The sequence below is a fragment of the Thermoascus crustaceus genome (assembly GCF_041956765.1).
Source record: "Thermoascus crustaceus strain CBS 181.67 unplaced genomic scaffold VTN00scaffold_2, whole genome shotgun sequence".
Classification (NCBI taxonomy): domain Eukaryota; kingdom Fungi; phylum Ascomycota; class Eurotiomycetes; order Eurotiales; family Thermoascaceae; genus Thermoascus; species Thermoascus crustaceus.
In genome coordinates, this window is record NW_027192528.1 from 637,960 (window position 1) to 653,075 (window position 15,116).

Sequence of the window (15,116 nt, forward strand, 5' to 3'; positions counted from 1 at the left end):
GGACAATTCCACGTCCGTTCCTTTTCCATGTCCTCTTCGACCTCTCCTTAGATCGCCTGGACACATCCTCTTGCCAACGCGCAACCATGGCGCGAGATACATACCTCAAGCGCTCTCTCGGCATCTTGTCGAAGCGCATTAAAGAGGTAAGAGCTCCCAGAACCTCCCAACTCGCGATCAATTTTCGATCTTAACCAAGGATCGCAACGGTGCTTCGTTGACCAGTTTCTAATGCGCTCCTTTTCTCTTATCTCAGTCGCGTGTGTTGCTCGTAGGCGCCGGCGGCATAGGATGCGAGCTCCTCAAGAACCTCCTTCTCACCGGCTTCGGCGAAATCCACATCATCGATCTTGACACGATCGATCTGAGCAACCTGAACCGTCAGTTCCTCTTCCGATACGAACACATCAAGAAACCAAAGGCCTTGGTGCGTTATTCCCGCGTTTCCCCTCCATCCAACAATCTTCTCTCTTCACTTCACATTCCGTTTGCGCCCGCAGATGACCTGACAGCGCAGCGTCGCCCCGCTCAATTAGGTCGCGAAGGAGGTCGCGAGCAAGTTCCAGCCCGGCGCGAAGCTGGAGGCTTACCATGCCAACATCAAGGACAGCCAGTTCAACGTCGACTGGTTCGCGGGTTTCAACATCGTCTTCAACGCGCTCGATAACCTGGACGCGAGGCGCCATGTCAACAGGATGTGTCTGGCGGCGAATGTGCCGTTGATAGAGAGCGGGACTACGGGGTTCAACGGCCAGGTTCAGGTCATTAAAAAGGTGGGGATCTGTCTACGTACAACTCGCGCACCATGCTGCGCTGGAGAGCCGGGTGGGATGGGATGAAGGCTTACACATGGTTTCTAACAGGGACAATCTGAGTGCTACGATTGCAATCCCAAACCAGTTCCGAAGACATTCCCCGTCTGCACGATACGGAGCACTCCCAGCCAGCCGATCCATTGCATCGTGTGGGCCAAAAGTTATCTCCTTCCGTAAGTTCTCTCGACAAGTAACACTTCGGTCTCTTACAAAATGCTGATTTGAGGACAGGGAATTGTTCGGAACGAGCGAGGACGACACAGAGGACTTTGACCACTCCGACGATGCAGAGAACGGTATTTCAATCCTTCGTCCCTCTGTCTCATTGTCCATTCAAACTAACCAAACCAACAGCCGAGGAGATCGAGAACCTCCGCCGCGAGGCGCAGGCCCTCAAAGCGATCCGCGAGTCAATGGGTTCTCCTGACTTCGCCAAGAAGGTCTTTGACAAAGTGTTCAAGGACGACATCGAGCGACTTCGTGGAATGGAGGACATGTGGAAGACTCGCAAGCCCCCGGAGCCACTTAACTACGAACAACTGGAGGAGCAGGCTGCTACCGTAGACACGACCATCTCCTGCAACGACCAAAAGGTCTGGACGCTGGCTGAAGATTTCGCGGTTTTCAAGGACAGGTAGGATCCTGTGTCATTGAAATTGGATAATATAGCGACTAAGCTGACAATCTCTACAGCCTGGGTCGATTAAGCAAGAGGCTACAGACGCTCCAGGAGACTACCAAGGGCGACATCCGGCCCATCCTGACGTTCGACAAGGACGATGCGGATACGCTTGATTTTGTTGCTGCAAGCGCAAATCTGCGATCGACCATCTTCGGGATCGAGCCCAAGTCGAAATTCGACATCAAGCGTATGTATATGCTATGGAAATGACATCATCTCGTTTGGAATGGGTGATGCACGATATCCGCAGAGAAACTCTTTTACTGATTGATTACTCCTGCAGAGATGGCTGGAAACATCATTCCTGCCATTGCGACCACAAATGCTATGACTGCTGGTCTTTGCGTTTTGCAAGCGTTCAAGGTTCTGAACGATGACTACGCTCACGCGAAGATGGTATGTATCCTGACAAACCGATACCTTATCAATTGCATAAACGACACTGATTGCTTATTTCTGAACAGGTCTTCCTCGAACGCTCCGGCGCTCGTGCGATCAACTCCGACACCCTCAAACCCCCGAATCCAAACTGCCCCGTCTGCTCCGTCGCGCAAGCCAAAATCATCGTTGACCCAGAACGCGCCACCCTGAACGACCTAGTCGAGGGTGTTCTCCGTTTGCAGCTCGGGTATGGTGAGGAGTTCTCGGTCACGAACGAAGTCGGCACGCTCTACGATCCGGACCTGGAAGATAATCTGCCCAAGAAGCTATCGGAGCTTGGTATTAAGAATGAGACCTTCATTACGGTCGTTGACGAGGAGGATGAAGAGCCGCGCGTGAATCTGGAGATATTGGTGGCGGAGCGGTAAGAATAACACCTATCCCACCCCTCAACGAAAGCTTTTTTTTGAAGTACAGTCCCCATGCTGATAATAACGTGTTTCAGACCCGAGCCCAAAACAGAAGACAAACCCGTCTCACTAGAAAAGGAAGTCGAGATCCCGCGGAAACCCAAGGCGCCACCGGCTCCGGAGCCTCCCAAGAATGAACATGTCAACGGTGTCTCCGGTCCCGAGCCCAACGGCATCGTCGGCAAGAGGAAACGCGACGCTGAAGAGGCGGAGATCAGCGAAGCTGAGCAACGTGCTAAGCGTTTCGCCAAAGGTTATGCCACCGATGGGGATGGGGCCAATCCTATCGTCCTGGATGAAGCGGAGAGCGGGGCCATTCTCATCGAAGACGATTGAGATGCAAGCAAGCGCAAACGCAGCTACGGGATCCTCGTATCAATCTGCAACGCTTGTCGCTCTGCCTACTACCGCAGCAAATCGCGTCAAGTAGACGGGAGACCACTGGCTCCGTCTTTTGACCACGCTTCCCCCAATTTCATCTCTTGTTTTCTTGTAAAATACAATGCACCATACATAACTGGAGTTTCTTGTTTCTGTTTTCTTGCGAGGCGGAGTTTGAAATAAATATTCTGAAGGGAACAACAGTTGTGGACGGTTTTCTTTAATCTGGTCAGGAAGGAAAGAAAGCAAATGACCGGGGACGGGACCGGGACCAGCGATTGGTCTTTGCAGACAGACGGGCATCTGCCACAAAGCCTTATCTGATCTCATAGCAAGACCAAGAATTCTTGTTTTGATGAAACCCTAGGTCATGGAGGTCTCTGGAAAATTCAACCACCTTAGGTGGAGCATGTTCCGAGGCGGGAACTTTGCATTGTAACCTTTGTTTGGGCTTGAATGGAAAGAAAGAAAGAAGAGAGTCAAGATAAGGTGGCTCTTGTTTAATCAATCATCGCTCAATCAATAGAAAAAAAGATACATTTCTCTTCTTGTCTTGCGTTTCGTCCCGATTGAATCGCATAAACCGGCAGATTACGTGGGTCAGATAGTATGGTAAAGTGTAGGACGATATATATGGTCTTCCCAGATCGATTACAGACGTCTAGATAGCTGATTATGATCATTATTATATGGCGCTCAGCCCCCCGTCAAGGTTGAGCACGCAGTTATTAGCGTACTCGTTCTGCGCCAGGAAGACGGCTGCGTCAGCGATTTCCTGCGGATCGCCCAGCCGCCTGAGCGGGATGGTCTCCTTGAGTCGGGAGAGTTCGTCATTGCTCATGTCTGTGATATCATATCATATTTTGCATCAGTAATCTAATCTCCATGCGCATCTAAGTCCAAGAAGTGCGTGTCTAAGAGTTACTCACACTCAATCATCGGCGTATCAATATACCCCGGCACAATCGCATTGGAACGAACAGTCACTCCTCCTCCTGCCCTCAGCGTCTCCGCGGCCTCGGCGGCCAGGGAGCGCGTCAGCCCTAGTAAACCGGCCTTGGATGCCGCGTAGGGTATCGCGCCCGTGCCGCCCCTATATGCTAACAGGGACGAGATGTTGATAATGCATTTGGATACGGGACGAGCGTTGGTTGAGCCGCGGTTATGGTTCTTTTGCTTCAGGGCGCTGCGGAGCGAGGCGCGGAGGAGGGCGCGGGAGGTGAGGATCGCGCCTTCGAGGTTCGTGCGGAGGGTTTGGGTGATGTCAGTTGGGGAGACTTTGGGGAGGATGTTGTTGATGGAGATGCCGGCGGCGTTGATGAGGATGTCGACGGATTCCTGCAGTATGCGTTGGTCAATTAGTTTATATATACATGACATATGACATATACAGAAGAAAGCCGAAAATGAGACTGAACTTACCATCTCCCTCTCCAACTCCCTCATCCACTCCTCAGCCGAAGACACATCCCCAACAAGCAACGAGACCCTCTCCGACGCCGCGATCACCGCACCCGGAGATAGTTCCTTCTTCTCCTTCCCCCCTACTTCGGCCTTCGCGGTCCGATTTATATCCTCTTCAGGACACCTCGTCGCCACATCACTGCCTGTCTCCTCGGCGATCGCCGCAGGCATGGTGGTCGCCTGTTCCAAACGGGTGGCAGCGTTCAACAGACGGGGGTAAGATCTGCCGACGAGGATCACCCTCTTAGCTCCCTCTTGGAGGAATCGCTCCGCGATCGCGTATCCGATCCCGGATGTTCCGCCCGTGACCATGCAGGTCCGGCCGGAGAGGCGGTCCGTGGGTTTGAACAACGGTGTCTCATGGTCGTTGGGTTTGAGTGTTGTAGATAAGTCTGATTGCTTTTGCTGGTTACTAGCTGTTTTTGAATTGAATCGGGTCTGGAAGCCCTGATAGGACCATAAGGGGGAGTAGAATGGAGCTTGATGATGATGAGCTCGTACCGCAGCGCGCGGGAGGCGGATGCGGGGATAGAGGGCAGAGCGCATGGGGATTTATCGGGCTGGATATTCCTTAATATATCACAGAATATACCAATGATTCAGAATAATATTCTACTAAAATTCAGTAGCATTGTCAATAGAAAGATACAAACAAATATCAAAACAATTGTCTGCAGCTGTTGACGTCAAGCTCCGCTGCGGGATGATGTCGGAAAGCTTGAGCACGGACCACGCGGCGGAGAAGAAACAGAAAAGTCCGCTGGAGACACAAAAAAGGCATCAATCAATAGATTTAATTCTGGCCTTCACCCACCGGTTTCTTCTTTTTCTTCCTCTCCTCTCCCTGCTTCCCACCAGCCGACCCCGGCTGGACCTCCTCTCGTAACAACAGCCTATAACAATCTTCTACCTCCTCTCCCTTCCGACATACTACTGCCTAATCAATCTTCTCCGCGCGTTATCTCTTTCCACCCACTTACTCTCGGACCGCTTTTTCACGCGCCAAAATGTCCGCCAATACCTCCACACCCTCAGAATACGTGACGCTCGTATCGAGCGACGGTTTCGAGTTCGTGATCCCGCGCAGCACAGCATGCGTGTCGGGGACGCTACGGCGCATGCTGGATTCGTCGAGTGCGTTCCGCCCCATCCTTTCTCATTCATCCCGAGTTAAGAGAAATTCCACTTTGGGTCAGTCTTGCTAATGCGCCTTTGTCTACGCAGGTAACTTCTCCGAAGCCATAACCGGGCGCTGTGTGCTTGAGAATATTAGGTGTATATACCTTTTTTACGGTGTTGTCCGTTGGTTGCTTTGATGGGTCTTTGCTAACGGGGGAAATGATCACAGCGGCATCGTTCTCGAAAAAGTGTGCGAGTACTTCTGCTACAATGAGAAGAACAAGGACCAGATCAACGTGCCGGACATGGATATACCGCCCGAGCTGTGTCTGGAGCTGTTGATGGCGGCGGATTATCTGGATAGTACGTTCCGTTTCCTTCCTTTTTCCTGTGCTGCTTCAAAAATCGCCGCTCTGAGTGATTCTGTCGAGGTCAATGGTGATGGCTAATGAGATCTACAGCTTAAGCATGATACAACCGGGATTGATGCGGCGTTATTTACGGTGTGACTCTTGAGCTTGGTAAACGGAACGTACTATTATCGCAAGGGACGGATCGGTTCACGGCGTTCAGGTTACGGCAGGTGATATCTCTAGGGCGCATGTACAAACAGTCTTGATATCACATAGGACCAGAGGATTCTCTTCTGCTTGCGGATTCACTCCAATGAGAAATCGCCTTCCGCGCGCTGAATTTGCGATTGTGATTGCAGATAAATGGCATCCATCCGATAACCCAACAATCCTCGACACGGGTCACGCTGGTGCGTTCCCTGCCCCAGATCTTGCGCATGCTGGTGTGTTTGGACCATCATCTGGCCACTTGGCCATCTGAGCATCAACGTCCGTCCTTGTCATGTTTCAACAGACGGTCGTTCTAAAGATGATGGCAGATCAATCCGAAAGCTATCTCCCTTCTATTCAGCCTTCGTCCTGTAACCAATGGATGCGTGGGCCTTATTCCAGGGGAGACATGCTTTATTTCCCTTCTTCGTATTGAGCATCATCATCATCATCAGTCGTTAGACAGTAGTGATGTTGTTATTAAGTCCATCATCTACCCCTTCCTCTCCCTCTTCCACGACCAGAGAACCCTCCTCTCTTTGGGCCTCTTGGTCCGTTTTGACCTTCGTATATCCTCTCCCGAGAGAATCCTGCGTCCGCAACTCGGAGGAAACTGACAACTCCCTGGTCCACGACTGCCAGGATTACGTTCCTGTATCCGTGTCGCAGGCGCATGTAGAGCAATCTTTCCATCTTCTCTCCGCGAGGTGGGTCCAGCGGCGTGCTCTCCAGGAGCGCGCTGATCTGGGACAGTGTAGGGATGGTGATCTGCGTGCGAGAATTGATCACTGCAATTCGGAAATCCGGCTCCGGCGGGGCGGATTTCTTGAAGGGAGTAGAGGGCTTATAAACGTGGAAAGCGAGGCGGAAAGGAGGCTCTGTGCGTCGGGGTGGAGGGTTGGGGATGGTGGGATCTTGGGCGGGAATAAGGGTCAGTCGGCGATATATATCATCTGGTAATCTCGTTAGCATCAATCTCAGGCCTTGAGCGCATTAGAAGATATAGCTTACTGTAACTGCGATGTATGCCCAACCCCACGACCGGACCAGCGGCCGTAGAGGCAGTCGAACCGGCATTATATACCGACCTGAACAGCTGTCCAAGATATCCAATGAGACCCAGGCCTGGAACATCCTGCTGCTCTTGCGTCTCAGCTGGCTCGCACTCAGTCTCATCCACGCTCTCATCCCAGCTTGGGGCCCGAACAAGTGTATATCCCGAACGTTTCAAACCAGAGTAGACGGTGAACCTCTCGAGCGTCAGCCCCCCATGCCCAATGAAGCATGCATACGCGGCCTGCAGACTCATCGGGATGCTCAGCTCATCATCGCCATTATCATCACCACCAGCGGAGTTGGAGGAGCCAGTCGACGACAACGGCCACATGATATCCAGACTCCCTCTCTCCAGCAGGTATAAGGCCTCCTCCGGCAACAACCACACGCGATTCCAGCGATCCGCCTTACCCATTGTCCTGAAATACTGGCCCCTTGGGTTCGGAACGTACACGCACGAGTCTGCAGGGACACCGATTCCCGCTCCCGGAGCTCCTTTCAGCCCAGAGCCCTTCTCTTCTCCCGCGACAGCAGAGGGAGGCGGCGCAGGTCCATCCGGGGCGTAGATGCCCACGACCCTGTTCTTCGGGTGATGCAGGCGCGGGAACGCGAGCGCATTGTGCATCGCCTGTCTCGAGGCCGCGAGCGCATCGGACTGGAAGAGCGTCGGGTTCGGTTCGAAGTCCTTCTCGCCTCGGCGGGGGAGGCTGGCTTGGGATGGGTCCGAGACGCTGTGCGCATGTTACATATAGTCGAATGGTTAGTTAGAGGTCTTACTGGAAGGGGACAAAGAAAATCATTCGAGGTTCAAAAGGTAGCGCGTAAACAAGAACATACAGCGCAAGATGATTCAAGAAGCGGAAATCCTGCGTCTCGTCGGACAAATCATTCTCGACCTGCGCCGAGTCATGGCTTGAGGGGAGATGGATCGCGTCTTCGTCTGCGTCGGCCATTGGTGGTGAATATCCTCAATAGACTGTATCCAGGTGTATGAGATACTATCAGAAAATAGAAATATGCCCCTCTTCGTCCTAGGAGTTGAGTGCGCAACAGTTTGTAGTCTGATATCGCAAGTCGAGTGATAAAAATGTCAGCGGTCTTCGTTCTGCGGACCCACGGGTTCAAAGTTCTTTTCTTCTAGCCTTGTGCTTTAGTGGCTTCGGGGACCGGGTCTGCGGGGACGATCGATAAGATAGACCTGCATTTTACATTGTACATCCAGACGATCGCTTTGTTTGGAAATTTCTTCTGCGCGATGCTGGTGGCTCAGGTGTTATCAATGATCGATACTTTATGCAGCTGATGTTTTTTTGGAATCTACATCTATCTAAATCTTGGGTACAGTACTCTACATACATCCCTTCCCCTAACCCCGCTTTCTATGTCGCAAACAGATGTCTCATCCTCTGGTTAATAGGTGGCGAAAAGGAAGAAGCAGAAGATATTCCTCGCGGGAACTAGATTGGGACATATAAGAACCGGCTCGTGTATACAGCACAGCACATACAGTACAGTACATAGATCTGCCGAAGTTGGCTGGCCAGCTTCATATTCACCTTTACCATCATGTCGTCGAACGAGCCCAACTACAACGAGGTGCTCCTCCAGGTACGTAAATATTATTGCCTTGACCCGCCCGTCCTTTGAAGAGAAGAAGAGCTTTGGCTCCCAGATACCCATGTTACTGCGATCAATATCAAACCCTTCGATTTGAATTTCCCTTATTATTCACCTGCCAACAAAAACCCACATCTAACTTCCTCAACAGATCTCCACCAACCTTTCCAACACCCTCCACACCTGGGGTCCCTCGTCGCACCAGTACCTGACCGTCCTGCAGACGCTGAAGGACTGTCTTCGGGAAATCGACACGCACACGCGCAGCAGTGATCATGGGCCGAGCGGGAGACCAGATTCTACTAATCCAGTGCTGGATCCAGACACGCTAAGTTTGGCGATGGGGTTTTTGGAGTTGGGGAAATAGGCATATATCTATAAGCTTACGAGGGAATGACAAAGCCTCTTGGACAACGCTTCTGATAGACAATAGTCGTATAGTTACTCTCCTACTTGGATCTCGAGATGAACTGGGATATTTGGTTTCTCTTGGATGTTCCATTTCTCTGAGAATGGTTGTACATAGGCATTTATTTAAGAGATACCAGTCGTGATCATTATTCATTTCATTCATTTTTCCTTAAAATTTAGTAGTAGTCAATACAGGCGGGAGGTCAGCAAACAACAAAATCGACTTCACAATCGACTAGAGAAGCCCGGCTGCAAACAGGGAAATTGATCTGACCTTTCGATTGCGATGTCGACTCTGCTGTTTCCCATTTCCCCATTCATTCTTTTGCTAGAATGCAGTCAGCACGATCGAGACAGCAATAATAGATGCTCATCATCTCCAAAACATAATTAGCCAAGAAGCGGCTCAGAGAAGGGCATGTATCAATCGTAGACCTGGGGAGGTCCCATATCAAGAAAGATGTCCATAGATCGAACGAAAACTGCCTTCCATGAATCAACCAACTCCTAGCAAAACGAATACTTCCCACCCACCATGTAAACTCCGGATCAATGCAGTTGTATGTAAGCGATAGTGCTCGATATCGCAGTCGAGCTATCCAATATTTTAAGGGTGAAAGATGTCGTCCTGCTTTCTCTTTTGCCCGCTTATCTGCGGGGGAAAAAGCAGGATTGTACACCCCTTCTGTGTCAGCGGAGGGCAGGCATCTATTGCACCCGCGGGAGGTCAACATCTCCTGACGAGACACGTTTGTCTCGATACTTTCCAAGAGGCGGACTGAATAGTCAGATCTCATGGGAGAGTGGACGTAGAGAATCGAGCTAGAATATCGGTGTATCTCCTCAAAACCAGCACCATCAGCTTCAATCGATCAGTGGCTTCTTCTGATTCCCAACAATTGCCACGCCTAGACACTGTAGGGCGTTCGGGTCTCCGGATCGAACTATAGTCGGAAGCGGTAGCATGGGATTGTCGGGATTCACATGTGCTGCCTCCCGCGCCGCCTGTTCTATGGCTTCCATCTCTTCCTTGCATCCGGCATGATCCATGGGGCACACTACAATCGGCTGTCTGATGACGATATCCCTTGCAGAGGTCAAGTGAGCCTGTATAAATGGTCAGAACGCCTTCTAAAAGGTGAAAACAGGTGTACAACGTACTTTGACGGTGAGATAGTACTCAATCTTATAGAGACTCGCGGTAGTTGTAAAACCGCTGACTGCGTACATTGGGAACGCGGCCTTTCCCCGCGGTAGAATCCCATCCCCATCTCGCATGTCCTTCGCAGGGAACACCAGTCCTAGGTTCGTGAGATAACCTTGCTCAGGCAACTTCACTCCCACTGTCTCCGTTCTCTTGGTCAACGTCTTAACCTTCCGTTGTGGTTCGTCTCCCTCGTGATTGTATATGATCTCTTCATCAATGCCAATGGTGATCTTGTTTATCGTGACTTTCTTGGCTTTGCTCAACCAGTCCGGATTCGGGGTTAGTTTGACATACACGCTCACAGGGTCAAGCGGCCCATACGACCATCGTGGCAGCGACACTCCTAATGTGACAAGATGGTCCGTAACTCTTTCTGTTGTCTCCGGCCGGTTGTACATGCCAAATGTCGAAAGGGTATCATATCGGGATATAGGCACGGGAAAAGCGTATTTCCTCTGTTCTGCTGGTCCTTGCTGCACGGTCACGACCATCTCGTAGTAGGTCTCCGCGGTGCGGCTCGGGAGTTGTAAACTAGCGGGAGGAACTCTTCTCGACGATTCCTGGCCGCCTCGTCCATACGGGATGAATAGGACAAATGGCAGATCCATGGATATTATCTCCTCATATTCTCGTCCAGCCGGGCAGCGGAACAGGAGCATCTCCTTCCCCACAATGTCCGTTATCTCCTTTCTGGGTGCAGCGAGATGCTTCTTGGTTACCGAATCCGCTGAAGGGTGGATCGTCTCGCGACGTTGGAGGGAAATGGTGACGAGGGATATGTTGACAGGGGCTGTAATGCCGACGCTGGGTCGAATCTCGACTTTTCCTTCAATTCGCGGCTAGACAGAGTCCGGAAGTGAGTTTCAAGAACACCGCAGGATCCTAATCGCATTCACCTGAGCTTACCAGAGTCGCAGAAATGCCCGGATACCCGATCAGAAAGTTGCTGTTCGGCGGGCCAGACACACGCACGAAGGCGGCCATGTTGAGAGCGCAGCATCCACACCATGGGCCACAGCCAGGTGGACGGGATGCGCGTCAGGATTCCAGTTTAGAACTCGACAGTACTCCAGCCTGTGTCTTTGTGGGAGGTTCATGAAGCCGAAGCTGTCCGTCCGCAAGCTGACGGCAGAGAGCGCCGTGCGGTGACGCAGTTGCAGAGAGGCAGCGCAGGCTCCGGCTGTCAGATTGGGGATGTCAGAGCTGAGCGCAGAGGATCGCTATGGTAACAGGAACAGACAGCAGAATGTTTGAACAGGCCAGATGCAAGAGAGTTGGCAGCTGGAGACCGTCCAGCGCGCAGCTGGAGAGCTGGTGTCGTGCCGTCTGGAGCGCCAAGGGCTGCTCGTCTATCGGGCTGCTGTGGGGAGATCGCAGGCCTTACGAACTTCTATACTCTTCTGGCACGACGATCCCTCGCACCCACTCTCCGCTCTCCCTTTCTTCCACCTTTTGCGATCCAGCCATGATAGCATCTATGGATCGTTCTGGGCCTGCTCTCTTGACCTGCAGCCTCTCTTTGTCTTGCAGCCCGCCTTGCAAAGTTGCACAAAACCGCCGCGACAAGCGCTGGCTGCGCATCGGCGCTTCTGCTGGCCTTTAAGTGAACAACCCGCTATACGAACAGTGCTGCTGGAGGGGCAGCGCCGGTACAAGCCCCGATCGGAACTTTGCAGTGTGGGGACCAGCCTCCTTAACCACCTGTTTATGACTCCGATAGCCTCAGATGTCGTCCACGTCTCCAGTGGACCTCTTCCGCTCAACGAAGCGGATATGGCATCCGTTCGAGCTGCCGAATGAGCTACATGTCAACGATCCTAAAACGGACTACTCCTGATTATATCCATACAGCCGTTGCGCATTTTTTATAACCGTCCATTGTTGATACCTGCTGTATCCAGCCTTGTCCTGTGGACAGCATGGCCAGATTCTCCAAGGGTCCTCATGGCGGCCTCTTGTTCAATATCCTAACGAATCGTGTCCAACTGATCTGCATGTGCTGGACTGTTATTACTCGCGTCTTCGACAGCGAAAACGACAGGGGTCGCTTTCGATTTCTTGCCATTGGTTGGGAAATGCGCGGCCAAGGGCCAAATACGATGCCGATCTCAGTCCTAGGATCATATTAGGTTCGGGCCATTCAGCTGGAACACTATAGCTACTAACGATCTTGTGGTGAGTAGTTCTTTCAACAATAAAATCATTTGACGGTAATCGGAACGTCGATGTGGTACGATATAACCTACAGTACAGTATGCTATGAAATCCGTTTCGACAAACCCCCTGATTGCCGAAGTCTTGAAAACCAAGTGCATTTGCTAAACCGTCGCATCTTTCCTTTCCATGACCCAGTGTCTGGCAAGCGATAAAGAAATCCTAAAGCATATAGCAGAAAAGGAAGACAAGCACACTCTCATCATCACTATACTTTCAAACACGACTTACCAAACAAAGCACGACAACGAGCGCTTTCCAAGATGTTTTCCGTGGATCCCATGACGTTCTCAAAATCCGCTTCATTAGATTCCATGTGCTCTCCATTCCCAATCTCCACTTCACTCTTGACAGCAAAGGATTCGGGTGGAAAATACTGGTGGAAAAGTTCGGGAACCACGGAGATACAGTTAAGCGTTTTCGCTTTGCAGGTCTCCATCAACTTGATATCAAATGCTTCGCCTTTCCCGCCCCCGACGTATTTCAGGACACTTCTAGCTCCTTCCCTGGAAAGGGCGTAGGCGAAGGTGCAGACGGGGTTGAAAGACTGATACACAGCTCGTCGATAATCAGGTAGGCGCTCGATATACTGCTTCGCCCAACCCAGATATTTGCTGTGAGGACACACAGCCGGATCCTCGAAGAAAACGGTCTCAAAACCCTCCGCCCAGTACTCACCGCAATGTCCAATCCACAGAACGTCCCAAGCACGACCGTACGGGGCACCCTGCGTCTCCGGTGTCTTGGTGAAGTTGCGGACCGCATCGGAGACCAGTTTCATCTGCTCCCGAATCGACACATCCCAGTCCACATCATCCTCCATGATAAGCGCCGTGTCGAGGTTGGACTGAACAACAAACTTAATCAGGTCGAGGTGCGCGAGCCAGGCTACGGCAGCGCCATGTTCGGGACGCCGTATACTATCATCATCTTGGCCAATCTTCCAGAACGCATCTATGACATCCGGATGCAGAGGCGGCTGCGGTGGGATTTGGATGTCCAGACCAGTATAATTTGCGGCCGCCAAAAGACCTCTGGTTCGCCACGAGGGACGATTTGAGAGAGCGAGGATCGCTTGAAACTAAGTACTCAAGTTAGCAGTAACCCGTTTAAGTGACCAGCTGGATCATTTCAATACCCCTAAAGTCGCATTTCCAGCAGTCTCACGGGGCGCGTGCGCCTCAGGGACGGAAGTAATATATGGGGCCTCGGGATTCCACCGAGGGAACAGCGAGATATACCAAAAAGTCAATAAGACTATCAGGACAATTAAGAGGTAAAGATACTGCCGTTGTATGAACAACATGCCTGGCCTTAACATTTCAGCAACGGCATTATCTTCAACCTAAAGATGAATGAAGAGGGGATATCGTCTCCTTAAGATACAGGACACGGTTCAGGTGGCATGAAATCCGATCACTGTTTCTGACACCACAGCGCTACTGCATATGCGAAAAGGAATGGCAGTATTGCACAGGGGTTGCCTGGAGATATACACGCTTGAAAAAGTTCCGTTACCCCTAATTTTAACTAAAGTCTTTAGCTTGCCGCTTTTGCTATATTGCGGTCTTGGCTGACTTGCCTTAGCGTCTATTACTACCTGTCATGATGCTCATCTATCTTTTAGATAGCTTCGAAATCACATGGCGATAAAATAGCAATCCGCCATATTCCTAGTAAGTGGGTCAGCTGCGACGAAATTTTTCATCTAGTGTCAACATTCTCATATTTGACTCTTGGGGATATCTCTTCCTAAGCGCCGGGCTACCCTGTCACAGTCGGGCCTAAGCTGCGAAGAGAGCATGTTTCGCCGTGACCGCAGCGACGCTAGCTACGATTTCTGAGCTGGGATATAAGGTGATTGGTAATCTCAGACTACGCGAGCGTCCGCCGTCCTGTACGGAGGATATCTCTATACAATTATCAGAGCCAAGACCATTGACACTCCCGGCTACTGGAAATGTGGCACAGACTCAGCGCATGGATACCGCCGCAACGGAGCCAACCATGGCCGATTGTCCTGGAATTGCCGGGCTTAAAGACGGCGCCATCGACGTAGCCGACGTGAATGCGTCGCTTGAAGGGACCAATTATTAATGACCGGCAATCTGCCAGATGCCCTGACCGTGTCTCAACAAGCGCCGCCTCCACGTTCGATCCTGTACTGACTACCTAACTGAGTCATGTCATGATGCTCACCTAAGGCATCTTTGTTCGCCGCGCTTCATACCTTTAAAGTCCACTGTCTGGCGATTGTCTGCCAACGCATAAAATCGTTGTCTCTCATTGGCTTGGAACCACAGTAAATGCTATGAATAGAGAAAGAAGGCCGTCCATTACAGTCTAAGGTACTTTTGCATGGTTATCAGTGATGAGAGCACAATAGGGAGGACGCATGCTTGCCCAAAACACTGGCGTGAGAGACATTACTGGCCCCTTGAGCATTCCATCCTTAGCAGGAAGCCCGGTGCTGCAGCCCGTTGCGAGGCAAGTACAGTACTAAGTGCGCAGTATACGCGGTATGCCATCCTTTGTTCAGGAGTTCCTCACTGAAAAAGACTTGAGATAGCAGCGACTCTCAATCTTTCAGTGAAGTCTCTTAATCCCATTTTTTAGAGTGCTTCCTCGGCAGATGTTGACATTTCTTGTTGCTCTCTTCCTTTTCTCGTCGTTATGCCTCGGCCACGAGCCAGGCATTTTCTATAATCCACCTGCAGGGGGCCCGATTCATGAGTA

At 51.3% G+C, this 15,116-nt stretch overlaps 8 protein-coding genes across 8 annotated transcripts; 4 read left to right on the plus strand and 4 right to left on the minus strand.

The window, feature by feature from the left end:
* Positions 1–86: 86 nt before the first annotated feature.
* On the plus strand, positions 87–2,684 carry VTN00DRAFT_3744 (uncharacterized protein; the record flags this gene model as incomplete). The annotated part of the gene is made up of 10 exons (XM_069430095.1): positions 87–146; positions 257–427; positions 537–773; positions 864–988; positions 1,047–1,111; positions 1,170–1,449; positions 1,509–1,684; positions 1,781–1,893; positions 1,962–2,302; positions 2,384–2,684. 10 exons carry the CDS (start codon positions 87–89, stop codon positions 2,682–2,684), a joined length of 1,869 nt encoding a protein of 622 aa, XP_069289265.1.
* Positions 2,685–3,414: 730 nt separating this feature from the next.
* Positions 3,415–4,739, minus strand: VTN00DRAFT_3745 (uncharacterized protein; the record flags this gene model as incomplete). Its single annotated transcript, XM_069430096.1, has 3 exons — positions 3,415–3,572; positions 3,659–4,067; positions 4,152–4,739. 3 exons carry the CDS (start codon positions 4,737–4,739, stop codon positions 3,415–3,417), a joined length of 1,155 nt encoding a protein of 384 aa, XP_069289266.1.
* A 461-nt stretch (positions 4,740–5,200) lies between these two features.
* On the plus strand, positions 5,201–5,761 carry VTN00DRAFT_3746 (uncharacterized protein; the record flags this gene model as incomplete). Its single annotated transcript, XM_069430097.1, has 3 exons — positions 5,201–5,327; positions 5,418–5,466; positions 5,542–5,761. The coding sequence occupies 3 exons, from the start codon at positions 5,201–5,203 to the stop codon at positions 5,759–5,761; spliced, it is 396 nt and encodes a 131-aa protein (XP_069289267.1).
* Positions 5,762–5,970: 209 nt separating this feature from the next.
* VTN00DRAFT_3747 (uncharacterized protein) lies at positions 5,971–7,884 on the minus strand (the record flags this gene model as incomplete). The annotated part of the gene is made up of 4 exons (XM_069430098.1): positions 5,971–6,161; positions 6,439–6,828; positions 6,887–7,662; positions 7,769–7,884. The coding sequence occupies 4 exons, from the start codon at positions 7,882–7,884 to the stop codon at positions 5,971–5,973; spliced, it is 1,473 nt and encodes a 490-aa protein (XP_069289268.1).
* A 613-nt stretch (positions 7,885–8,497) lies between these two features.
* VTN00DRAFT_3748 (uncharacterized protein) lies at positions 8,498–8,915 on the plus strand (the record flags this gene model as incomplete). Its single annotated transcript, XM_069430099.1, has 2 exons — positions 8,498–8,539; positions 8,700–8,915. The coding sequence occupies 2 exons, from the start codon at positions 8,498–8,500 to the stop codon at positions 8,913–8,915; spliced, it is 258 nt and encodes an 85-aa protein (XP_069289269.1).
* A 908-nt stretch (positions 8,916–9,823) lies between these two features.
* VTN00DRAFT_3749 (uncharacterized protein) lies at positions 9,824–11,150 on the minus strand (the record flags this gene model as incomplete). The annotated part of the gene is made up of 3 exons (XM_069430100.1): positions 9,824–10,066; positions 10,121–11,005; positions 11,073–11,150. The coding sequence occupies 3 exons, from the start codon at positions 11,148–11,150 to the stop codon at positions 9,824–9,826; spliced, it is 1,206 nt and encodes a 401-aa protein (XP_069289270.1).
* Positions 11,151–11,429: 279 nt separating this feature from the next.
* On the plus strand, positions 11,430–11,966 carry VTN00DRAFT_3750 (uncharacterized protein; the record flags this gene model as incomplete). Its single annotated transcript, XM_069430102.1, has 1 exon — positions 11,430–11,966. The coding sequence occupies one exon, from the start codon at positions 11,430–11,432 to the stop codon at positions 11,964–11,966; it is 537 nt and encodes a 178-aa protein (XP_069289271.1).
* Positions 11,967–12,588: 622 nt separating this feature from the next.
* VTN00DRAFT_3751 (uncharacterized protein) lies at positions 12,589–13,701 on the minus strand (the record flags this gene model as incomplete). The annotated part of the gene is made up of 2 exons (XM_069430103.1): positions 12,589–13,461; positions 13,519–13,701. The coding sequence occupies 2 exons, from the start codon at positions 13,699–13,701 to the stop codon at positions 12,589–12,591; spliced, it is 1,056 nt and encodes a 351-aa protein (XP_069289272.1).
* Positions 13,702–15,116: the final 1,415 nt, after the last annotated feature.